We start from the raw sequence: 12,041 nt of genomic DNA, 5'->3' as shown, positions 1-12,041 counted from the left end.
GCTTTGTCTCCAGGGCTGGGGCTGACGGAGCCGCGTTCCAGCCGAGCACCGGCCCGGGCTGGCCGCCTCTCATCCACGCTCGGCCCCGGCGCTCGGTGACGGCACAGTCCGGGAGGCCTGCCCTGCCCTTGCTGCCCCGGAGCCTGGCCGGCTACCAGGCGGAGACCCGCAGCCCCGCACCCGCCACCCTCCCGGAAAGGACGCGCTTGACCACGGCTGCACCTGCCTCCCTCCTGTGACCCTCAGGCGACCGTCCACACAGGGCTGCAGACGCCTGCTTGCGGCAGCCCTCCTCCCCCCGCAGCCAGAGGGCCAGGCGTGCGATGCCCGAGAACCACCCACAGTCCCCACGGCGGCCCCAACCCGTCCCTCCAGCGCCCATCACCTTGATGTGCTTGTACGGGGGAGGCTTGCGCTCACTCTCCTGCGTTTCTCTGGCTTCCCTTTGAAGTTTGATTTCGCGAAAACGAGCTTCAGCTTCCTGCAGCGCTAAAAAGTCCACGGAATGTGAGCGTGAGCAGGAGGTTTTAGCAGATCCACCTACAGGCTCTGCATCCCAGTGGTCGGCGCGAACCCCGTCTCACGCTGAGCGCAGTTCCCAGTCTCCGGGAGAGCCCGGGGTGCGCGCACCGCACACCTGCTTTACCTGCCGCGAGGCTCTTCCACCCAAGATGCTCGGAGAGCGCCCGGCTGAGGAGCCCCCGCGGTGCTGTTTTGGGCCACCCGCCGCCAGGAAGGCCCGGGGCGGGTGTGATACGGCCCCACCGTCCACGGGGACCTAACGTCCTCTCGGGAGGACACGCGCTCTAGGGGGGGCATCAGGCCCAAGTGAGGGCGGAGGTGGAACCCCGGCCTCCCCACCCCCCAGCGGACTCCAGCCCTGAACACAACTAAGTCTAGTTTCAACATCTCTGCCGTTCCCTTACGAGTTGTGAAAATCTTTCCCGTCAGCCCTTCGCTACCCAGTGCGCGTGAGGCCCCGCAGGAGACAGACGTCCCCTGTCCGCGGCGGGCTTGCCCTCCCTGGACGAGGACGAGCCGAGCGCACGCCAAGTCCCCGTTCCGTCCACTCAGTCTCGGCCCCGAGGAAATGCCACCTCACCCAGTCAGGCCGTGGCCTTCCCATCGCGTCTGTCTCCCTGGCTGTGGATTCCGGGCGGCACCTGTCTACCTGCCCACACCTGGCCCTTCCTGGGGCCCCTGACCTAGAGGCAGCAGAGTTTTCTCCACATTTCCATCTTACATAGCAGGCAAGACAGAAGACGTTTCTGTAACCCAGGACTGAAATAATTTCTTAAAAGATCACCTCCACCGCGGGGCGCCTGGGGGGCTCAGTTAGTGAAGCTTCCGACTCTTGCTCTCGGCTCAGGTCGTGATCTCGGGGTCATGGGCTCTGCGCGGACGTTGCAGAGCCTGCCTGGGGTTGCCTCCCTCTCTGCCCTTCCCCCACTCACTCTCTCTTTCAAAATCAATAAACTTAAAAAATTTTTTTAAGTAAAAACAAAACAGCTTCCGATGTACATGAGTGAAATTAATCACAAACCAACGCTGTAAACGTTACGTAGCAGTACTTTTTATCCTGTGGCTCCACAGTCTGCAAACCCACGTTTTTCTAGTTAAAGTACAGGCAGAAAGCCTCACCCAGTGTTTTCTACAGAAACCAAACTTTCAAATGACAGAAATCAGTATTAGCAGAAGTGCCCAGAGTGTGGTTTCCCTCCACCTGGGAATGTCCGTACCGTTTTTGAAGACTCTTCCGATTCCTCTGACCCCCTGGTAGCGGCTGCCCCGGTCCCCCTCCATGTACGGGAACACTCGCGCCTGATGCGTCCAGTAATAATCTTTAGACCCAAAGAAAAACACAGGGAATTCTCCAATCTCGTGCTTCATTTTCTGAATATTTGGGGGAACATTTTTGGGATGGCAAACTTCTGCCGGCCACCATCTATTATAAATATTAAAAACAGGGTTCACAGACTCTTCAGACAAGAGTGACAGTCATTCAGTGCTTTCAGTCCTGCAAAGTGAAAAGAACACATGTGAACAGGGAGGCGGGCGGGCAGGGGCTCCAGTCCTCACACCTGTAGTTCCCCAGTTTAACCCAGACGACGTCCTGGAAGTGCAGCCGCTTCCCCGCACGGCACTCGTTGCAGAACCAGCTGCCGTCCGGCATCTCGATGCTCAGGCAGTCGGGGTGGAAGGCCGCCGGGCAGGACTCGCAGCACAGCAGGCTTCCCCCTGCAAGGGAGGGGGAGCGGCTCAGGGAGGCCCAGGCCCCGCATGCGGCCACCCCGCCCTCCCCCGCCGGGCACGGCTCATTCAGAAATGTCACGTGAGTGCTCGGGAGCTGTCGGGAGCGCCCACACCCAAAGCCGGGTGGACACGGGGCGCCAGGGGTTACCTGCGCGAGCTGTACGCCAAGGAGCCCAGAGAAGCAGCCGGCCCGGACCGTCAGACCGACCCGACGCCTGACGCCGCCAAACGCCTCCCGCAGCACGGCCCTCACCTTTGGAGCACACGAAGCACCAGCTCACGTTCACGTGGGCGTGATGCCTCTTCCCCTTGCGCGCGGTGAAGTGGCCGCTGCAGATGATGCTGTTGGAGGCGATCACCGAGCAGCCGGCCGCCAGACAGGCATCCCCTCCATGGTAGGCGACGGGGCAGCGGACGCACCGCATCATCTTCCCTGGGGACAGAGACACGGCTGAAGGCCCAGCAGCGAACAGGGTGGCGAGAAGTGACCAAGCCCCACGTGCTTAGAAAAGTCAGGCCGAAAAAAACTTGGAGTGTTTGATGAAGACAATAACTAGGATGGAAAGAATATTTAAGAGATGTCATGAAAACATAGTCAAGCTCGTAAAATGCCTTATTCTTTTTTTTTTTTTTTTTTTAAATAAAAGTTTATTTTTGAGAGAGAAAGAGAGAGCGTGAGCCAGGGAGGGGCAGAAAAAGGCAGACACAGAATTCAAAGCAGGCTCCAGGCGGGGCTCATAGCCATGAACTGTGAGATCCTGACCTGAGCCAAAGTCGGTGACCTAACCAACTGAGCCACCCAGGCGACCCGCCACATTCTTAAGTAAAGCCAAGCAGGGCTTGTAAACCCAGGCACCAGCAGCCTGCGGGGCTTGTAGTGGACTTAGCAGCAACTTCGGCTTCTACCCACTGGGTGCCAGTTCGTGCCCCCAAGGTCACCCCGGACATGGCCAAGTGTTCCTGACGTGCAACATCGCCCATGGTTGAGAACCACTGGTGTCAAAAAGTACAGAAAACCGGTCATCCTCAATTCCACACGCCTAGCGTGAAGTGAGGCAGATACAACTTGATTTTAAAATATTTTTCTTGGGGCGCCTGGGTGGCTCAGTCGGTTAAGCGTCCGACTTCGGCTCAGGTCATGATCTTGCAGTTCACGGGTCGAGCCCCGCGTCGGGCTCTGTGCTGACAGCTCAGAGCCTGGAGCCTGCTTTGGACTCTGTGTCTCCCTCTCTCTGCCCTTCACCTGCTCACGCTCTGTCTCTCTCTCAAAAATAAACATTAAAAAAGACTTTTTAAAAATCCGGAACAAAGATCAGAACGGTTCAAAGGCTCCCCATCATGACGGGAAGGCTCCAGGATGATATTTAGGGCAGAAAGAAGGGAATGCAGGGCGGATCCTCTTCTCGACTTCGAGAAAAACCCTACTAGCCCATGTCAAGTCAGTAACAGAAAGGCAAGTGTTACTCCAAACAAACACCGCAGGTCTTTGGGGACAGACCTTTCAGCGGCCACGCGGCAAAGCCGTGAGGGCGCCCTACCTTTAGACGGCCTGGGGTTGGAAGGGTTGGACGCGTGGCAGCTCAGGCAGCTGTGCAGGGGGCAGCGGAAGCCTCGGCTCTCGAACACGGTCAGCGGGTACTTCCTCACGCACGCTTCGTGGTAAAACTTCCCACACTGCGACACAACACAGCGCCTGACGTCCATCTGGCTCTCCTTACACACAAAACACGAGTGAATCCCTAACAAACGGTTAAAGAAAAGGGTGCAGAGAACAGGAATTAAATTGCTGTTCCTGAGCCACGACTCCGGCAGCCCTGTCCGAGGCGGCCTGTGCCACTCTGGCCTCTGGCTCTCTCTGGCCTTGGGGGCCAGTCCGGGCACACTTCACGGCTACTGCCTCGCTAGGAGATGGGCTCCGGCTTCCCCGGAGGACAAGAAAGTCTGAGCAGGAGGAGGCTTAGGTGGGGACAGCCCTCGAGTTAGCGGGAAGCTGGAAAGGAGGCATTCCTCCGAGGAAAAGCTTTTACTCTCCCTTCCGAGCCATTAACCAAGGACAGTGAACCTTCACTTCAAAGCACAGGCAGCAGAAGTGAGGTGGTGGCGCATCGGACGGCCTTGGCTTGGGACTGGAAGAACTCTCCGGAAGACTCCAGGCGTCTTCCTAACCTAGGACGTGCTCCCAGAGAGCCAGGAGGCCCTGAGGCCTGCCCACGGACAGGAGGGGCTGCACGTGGGGCCCACCGTCCCAGCGGCCCCCAGACCGCGCTGGGGGGTCCCGGTGCGGCAGAAGGAAGCCATGGCCACTCAGGGACAGGCTCAGAGCCTGCCCGTGTCCTTGCTCGGGGCCATGCTGTTTCTCTACAGAAGCCCACGTTCCCATGAACGTCTGTGTCCCATGAGCGGCCAGCTCACCGGTACTAGAGATGCTGGGCCCTCGGGCACCGGGGCACCCACGCCAGCCGCCTCCCAGCGCGGCACTCGGGCCAGCCCGTTCCGTCACTCTGCCGGTTACCATACACCGATCTACCTCCCGGTACGGCCACCCGACGGAAGGTCCCGAGGGGAGCGCATCACACCAAGGAGAGCAAACCGTGGGGGCACCAATGGGGGCACAAACCCGTCAGGGCCGCGGCCGCCAGNTGGTGCCGCCCTCCCCCGTCCCCACCCGACCTCACGCGTTCGGGAAGCGTGCGCGTGACACGGCCGTGTCGTGCAGGCCTCTCACGGGCGCACGAGCCCAGCCAGGGCGCTGGGTCCGGCCCCGCCGGCTGCCCGGCTCCCTCACGACAGAAGCCCGTGTGACCGCGGGTGGAAGGGGCCCCGGGACCCGGGGCAAAGACCAGAAGCAGGAGGCGGCCGTCCCCTCACCTGACACACGTACTCCTTTTTGGCGGCCACGCCCCGCTCGGACTTCTTGGAGGACACGGACACCTCGGTCTGGGCTTCGTCGGCGCTCTCGTACGGGGACTCCGCGGGCTCGTCTCCCGGGCCGTCCGACACCTGGGGGCGAAGGAGGCGGACCACAGTTCACCAGTGGGGATGGCGGCGGGTCACCGCACACACAGGCCGGCTCGGCTCCCGGCCCCGAGCGCCAGCTCCTCGTCACGAAGGCTCGNGGCCACGCGTGCGGAAGGGGCACCGAGGCTCGCGTCTTCGTGTTCCTGACATCCTGACAGAGGAAGGGACTCGGGTGGAAACCCCCATCTGTCCCAGCAGGTGACCCAGGACGGGCCTTGGGACTGGGAATCTTGACCTCTCTGGCCCAGTCTCTCACGGCCCAGCTTTTCACAGTAAGAGAAACAGATCAGCACCCAGTGCGTTTCCAGAAGAGCCAGAGCAAGGGTCAGGAGGGAGCCTCCGCACGGTGGCCCGGGGCCCTCTCCCGCTGTGCCGGGGCCCGGACACTCTTCTGGAAGCCGCCAGCACACGCAGTGGGCCCCACGCCAGGGCACCACGCCCACAACTAACCGGCCGGCCGTTCTCACCCTCCGCCTGTGCCCATTTCCCCGCACAGGTAAGTCTAGGAGAAAAAGGCGGCTTCCTGGAGCAAACAAGGTCCCCTCCCCCGGCCAGGCTGTAGCTCATCCCCCTTCAGGAACAGGGGTCACGAAGGCCGGGCTAAAGCCTCCCCCTCGTCACTGGATGCAACGTTTCCCCCTCATCTGAGCAGCAATAAATCTCTAACTAGAAATCAGTAAATCTTTAGTAAGAAAACTTTCTTACATACCAAATTCAAATTTTAAAAAAGCTAAAAACACATTCAGTGTTTATTTGAGGTTAGGTAAATGGAATGTTGAAAACTGAATTTTCAACATAGCAAAAGTATAAACTACATTTCCTGGATCATCACGACAAGTAATTATGTTATAGGCCTGCTGTTTGCCAATGAACACAAACCTAGAAATTAAAATCGGGCCACATTTAAACAAAACAAAACAGAATCCCCACCAGTCAATTCACCCCATTCTGTGGTCTTATCAACGAACTTCTTCCAGAGTGAGCTCGCTGCAATTACAGGGAGCAGAGAAACACTTAGAGCGGGGGGCAGGGGCCAGTCTTGGAGGGATGTGCTGCCCCTGGCTGGTGTGTGCACGGCGGGGGGCCAGGGGCGTGGGCCCAGAACCCCAGCCTCGCTCCCCTATGCTGGACGCCTCCCACAGTAACGCGGTCTCAGGAGAAAGCAGCCTTGGCACTTGAACTCCTCACGTTTCCCAGAAAGACAGAAATAGTGGCATGAATGTACACTAAGTTACGGGGTCTCCACAGCTCTCCCCCCAGGCTGGCCAGATGGGGCCGCTCCCTATCAGCTTAGCTCATCCACTCCCGTATCAACATCCAGAAAGAAGGCAACCTGAAAAAAAAAACTCTGCGTTCAAACCCAATTTGAACACGTCCATCGGATCCGGAGTCACAGATGGGTGGGGCTCGAGACGCCAGGGGCACTGGGGAGCCCGGGGTATCGGGAACACCAGCCACACCTCCTGGCCCCAGCCAGACAGCAGCCCGAGGCTGACCGGTCTGGCGAGGATCCGAGGCCCAGAGAAACGGCCTTCAACACGGGCTCAGGGAAAGCGAGCTGGCGCCCTGCCCACCACCCACGCTCTTCCCTCAATGTGGTCGGAACAAACTGAAAGCTTTAAAAAAAAAAAACAAAACAAAAAAACAAAAAAAAAATGCATGGAGAGAAAGACAGAAAACACAGACCAGTCCTGGGTCAAAGGAAGGAACAGCACCTTTTATTTAAGATTTACAGAAAAAGTTAGCACGTTTCCACTTGGAGATATTTCCTAAATTAACAAAGTCTGTTTTGAGGAAATAAACACTGAATACATATTTTGAATGGAAATATAAATGTTAAGACACACATGAGGCTTGTTTCCTGATCGGGGTCTGAGATACACATACAGAATACAGGCCTTACAATGTTACAGTCCGTGACACAGATGTGGGGGCGACTGCGCCCTTCGGCCCCCCGAGCCCCTTCCCAGCGACCCGACAGCCACTAGCACAGTCGGAGGGAGGGATCCACCGGCTCTCTGCTCGGCAAACCGCCCGCAGGAAGAGCAAAGCACGTGGGCACCGTGCCAGCCTCTACTCCGGGTGCAGGGCTCCGCCTCCACGGGCACCAGGTGACGGGACTTACTCGGAGATGCCGTTTGTGCAAGCGACACATTCACCTGAGTGGTCCCGACACAGTCCCAAATCTCAGTCTACGACATCTACGGTCTATTCCATATCCAATAGGATGCATTTGGAAAAAGAAAAATGCAGTAACTGAACGGACACAGACTGGCAACAACTTTCCCGGTGCTTTCCCGCTCCGCCAAAGCCACTCTCGTGGCACGATTTCCAAGCAGCTTAGTTCCTGACTTTTCCGAGTTTCCTGGAGTCTGAAAATACTTTCTCTACCCTCCACTCAGTATGTGATGGTATAACATTGCCCGTTTGCCTTACACGTGTGCTACTTTAGGGCAGGGACTGTCAAGATGATATTCACGAACACAAAGTAACCTAGTGAACATATGTGAACCAACTTCAGGAAACCGTCCTCTCTGCTGTGACTGGAAGGGCCCCTGCGCCTCAGACGGCGGTGTACAGAGTGATTTTTAAATTTCTTGACAAAACAAATCCCTTCACAAGTCGAATACCACATCATTTTTGAAATACAATTACAGACCTTGAACAATAAATATTTCTATAAACCAACATTATTTCCATGTTTAAGTTACGCTTTTGTAAAGGAAGAAAGAACTGTAAGTACTTTCACACAGCATTTTGGATTTACAAATGATAAATGTCCTGTGCTCAGCAGATTTAACGAGCTCAAAATCAAAAGACCAATCTTAGGTCCTCCAGGTTAACATCACAGTGAAATATTAAGAGTGGACTTCAAATAATTTTTAAATCAGTCATTCATCACCTAAAATACTACAGTTCAGAGTAACTTTTATTATAGCGACCCTCCTAGATGGCATCGACTAGAACGTCCTGGCTGCCCCTTTGTCCTCGGGCCGGGTCTGGGTCCCTGAGAACACACAGGTCTCGAGCTCACACGCACCCACCTCCTGACCTGGGGGCTTCTGTGCCGTCCAAGCGCCCCAGAAGGTTAAGTGAGAGCCAAGAAGCTGGCAGGGCCACAGCACAGGCCATGTGGCTGCCGCTCCGGATTCAAGGCCGGCCCTGATCACGAGTGAGGGGAGTCTCTAAAATGTCCTATCAACCGCGTTCTCAGCAGCGGCCACCCCGCAGAGGCGCCCTGGGGGAGGGGCTGGACTGCGCAGGCCACGGCATCAGCAAGGCAGGGCCACGCAGCAGAAGCAAAGCTCCCACCTGCAGCTGAGCAAACCCTCCCCCCTGGGCAGGCCACCCACCCCCGCACCCTTGCACAGGCTGGCATTTCTTAAAGATACAGTGTGCCTGAATGGTTAGCATGGTTTAAAATGTACACTGAAGAATTATATGCCAAAACTCAACAGCTCCATGCAGGCCAGAAAGGTTACAAAGTGGATCTAATGTGTAGCCATCTAGTCACCAAGGTCTCTAACAAGATGAGGCCTAATCAGTTCTTGAAGGGAGCCTGAGGGAGGCCTCCCTTGCTGGTGACAGGCCCTGGAATGGAGTATGGGAGGGAGTGCGCCATCTCCCAGACAGTACAAGGACCAGGGTGAACGCAGTGCATGCCGTTTTCTACTTGCTAAGGACAGCTGGCTTTCCACCCACAGCCAGTAAGTCAGTGGTAACTTCTTTTTGTAAAAAAATTTTTTTGTGTTTTATTTATTTCTGAGAGAGAAGGAAAGTGAGCAGGGAAGGGTCAGAGAGAGGAGAGACACAGAATCTGAAACAGGCTCCAGACTCTGAGCTGTCAGCACAGAGCCCGACACGGGGCTCGAACCCATGAACCATGAGATCATGACCTGAGCCAAAGTCGGACGCTCAACCGACTAAGCCACCCAGGAGTCCCAAGTCAGTGGTAACTTCTAATAGTCGAGGTAAAAAAGCAAAATAGAACTTAAAAGGGATCAAAATCAATGTCACTAACCAAAAATCCTAAAATATACAGGAGCCGGTATACTTCTAAAAAAAAGGGGGGGGGGTGGTAGGGAGGAAGACAAATCTGTAAGAGCCAATAAGCAGCCAGTAACAGACCGGAGGGCATGTGGAGAACCCTTTTCTAATCAGACTTCATTCTTTCAGCTAAAGACTATCCTTTAAATCCCTATTCCAGAAGATGAACAGCAGGCCTCAGCAATTACTTTCTCTGTTTAAAGATTCTTAAAAGTTGAAAGCACTGGCCGTAAAAGCGTGGAACGCTACAGCCTCGCACGAAGTAGAAAGAGCCCTCACCAGGTTCCACACGGAAATCTACTGGCCAGAACCACCTTAAAAAGGACTTAAAGACTTAAGGGGGCTAAACACGGTTGAGAAGCATTAGGTCAGAAATCAAGCAAGAAAGGAATCCAGCAAACCTGCCCAAGTGCTGGTGTCTGCCCCTCGCGATGGGAGCTGGGCCACGCGCGGCCCTCTAGGTCACTGAGCCGCCCCTTCCTGCTGCACTGGATGGAATGAACGGAGGACTTAAGAACCCTTGTACTATCATGAAACAGCAAGCGAGGTCACAGCCCACTGTCCCCGGAGCAGGCCCCACACCACACAGGTCGGGAGTGGCCGAGACCGCTCTTCAGGGCACTTCTTTATCCTTTTAATTGTAGGCCCGCACACAGGTGTGTGGTTTTTTTGTTTGCTTTTTTGGAACTATATGCTAACTTACAATCTCAGTTTTATTTTTTGGGGACGCTGCCAAGACAGACCACCGCTGGGTATTCACGTCACGGCCCCTGTGCAAACGCTGGCCCTCCTCACATACTTCCGGTTCCACACCGCAGGCAAGCAGCTCAGGGCCTAGAGACCACGGAGTCCCGACTGCGACGTGACTTCAGGTCTCACACAGTGCGTGTGGCCGGGAACACCCCAATTACAGAACCTCCTGCAACGGCCACTCCCCTAGCTCACCCACCCCCTGAACACTTCGTCTTAACCCCTTCTGTGCTTGTGCATGACCTTTCAGTGAAAAACTCAGCCTCAGACACATGCGAAGCGGGGCAACCCCCCAGCGACCCCTTACGAAGCCGGCTAAGCCTTCCTGCAAGGGCGGGACAGATAGGCGCCCCCACGCACTGTGCAAGCTCTGATCACGACACTGAGGCATCCTTGCCATGAGAGCTGGCCTGGATTTCTTGTTGGCTTTAGGAGCTTCCTCTTAAAAAACGGGTTATTTTCAGTTGGGAGAGAGATGTATCGGACACAAGAGGCACCCAAACCCATCACTACCAGAGGCAAGCGTTTAAGTGTCGTATGAACTCTGAAGAGAGGCCCACAGGGGAGACGGAAGCCCCTACAGATGCGTCTACGCCGGCAGGTGCACACACTTAATGGGAACTCAATCATAACGGGAAACTTTCCATTTCAGAACAGCTACAATCTAAACCTTTACATATTCAGACAAGTTTTCACCTCTTGCGAATGCCTTGCGTTTTACCCAGAGCCCCTTCTCCTAGCTACCTCCCCTTGCCACGCACAAACGTGGGCTATGAAGATGGACGAAAGCAAGGAAACAGGACCGTCAACGAAGCTCTATGTACAAGCAAAGGCCACCTCCACAACCAGCAGCGCAGAAGACTAGAACGTGTCAGTGTTGTTCTGATCGCTTTATGAAACAAGGAATTTATGTGAAATTAGTAGCATGATGAATCTTATACTCTTGGCAGACAAGCTTACTCGCCCCCTAAGCTCTTTTCAGAACAGGAGCCCTTCCCACTCACCTTCAGGAAGCCATGGGGCGGGGGGGGGGGGGCGGAGGCCTCCCCAGCCAGGCCACTGCGGCATCTAGAGCAGGACGGCTCTGCCCCATGTGGGACGGTCCATCGTCTGCAGGAGCTGAGCATGCCTGCCTCTGCCCAGCACCTTCCTGATACCCTGGGATTGGGGGGTGGGGTGGGCAGAGGGCAATGACCCCCCAGTGGAAGGACACCACGTGACCCCATCCCCACCACACCCCACGCCCTCCTGTGCCCTTGCTCCAGCATCCTGACAGCCCCCCACGGCAAGGCAGGCCCCTACTCTCTGGCAGACTTCTGGTGGCCCTGGCGCACGCTGCTAGCTGCCACCCACCCACTCAAAAGTCATCGTGCTGTGGTTTCAAGTGGGCTTGACCTTACTCGCGATCGTCTCCTGAACCGGGCGGGCCACTTCCACACGACCCTTCTTCAGGCGTTTCAATGCAATGACCGGTCCCCGCTAACCCTGCCCTTCCTCGTGCCCGGGCCTCCCGCCAGCCCTGCTCGCTGCCAGTCCACACCCCGCTGAGCCCCTCAGACCCGGCGACCGCCACCAGCCGCCACGTGCATGGTGCAGTCAGGAGAGCTCCTCATGCCAGAGCAAAATGTATACTTTGGGATAACAATGGAATGATGGTGATTTCATTATTTTTATTGTTATAACCATTATTGTCACAATAGCGAACCACTGAGTCCTTGCAAGGCGCCAGGCACCCCATGTGTTTTACATGCGTGACATTGCTTAACGGTTTAGAATACAAGTACTAGGCAGAGAGCTCCGTTACCCGCAGAACACCTCAGAGGAGCGCCGGGAATGACCGAGGGCTCCTGACACGGTAACGTGAACGGCAGTCCCGCCTCCATGAGCTGAGTGTGGCCTGCGCCCTCCAGGCAGGCATGCGGACGCCCTGGGGTGTGGCAGGGGGGGGCCCCCCCCCCCCCCAAGAATTAATT

General features: G+C 56.2%; 1 protein-coding gene across 1 annotated transcript in view; it reads right to left on the bottom strand.

Annotated features, from left to right (window-relative positions):
* Nucleotides 1-12,041, bottom strand: part of NSD2 (nuclear receptor binding SET domain protein 2) — a 54,729-nt gene that overhangs the window by 11,180 nt on the left and 31,508 nt on the right. The window contains exons 9-15 of the mRNA XM_077750586.1: nt 5,122-5,253; nt 4,871-5,033; nt 3,792-3,992; nt 2,507-2,686; nt 2,082-2,238; nt 1,740-1,945; nt 386-489 (exon numbers count right to left, since the gene is read on the bottom strand). Coding sequence (XP_077606712.1) covers nt 386-489; nt 1,740-1,945; nt 2,082-2,238; nt 2,507-2,686; nt 3,792-3,992; nt 4,871-5,033; nt 5,122-5,253 — 1,143 coding nt within the window. The remainder of the gene's footprint in view (nt 1-385; nt 490-1,739; nt 1,946-2,081; nt 2,239-2,506; nt 2,687-3,791; nt 3,993-4,870; nt 5,034-5,121; nt 5,254-12,041) is intronic.

The sequence above is a fragment of the Crocuta crocuta genome, unplaced genomic scaffold (assembly GCF_008692635.1).
Source record: "Crocuta crocuta isolate KB4526 unplaced genomic scaffold, BGI_CrCroc_1.0 scaffold179, whole genome shotgun sequence".
NCBI classification, from domain to species: domain Eukaryota; kingdom Metazoa; phylum Chordata; class Mammalia; order Carnivora; family Hyaenidae; genus Crocuta; species Crocuta crocuta.
The sequence above is the reverse complement of the archived record's forward strand: the minus strand, read 5'-3'. Positions and strand labels throughout refer to the sequence as shown.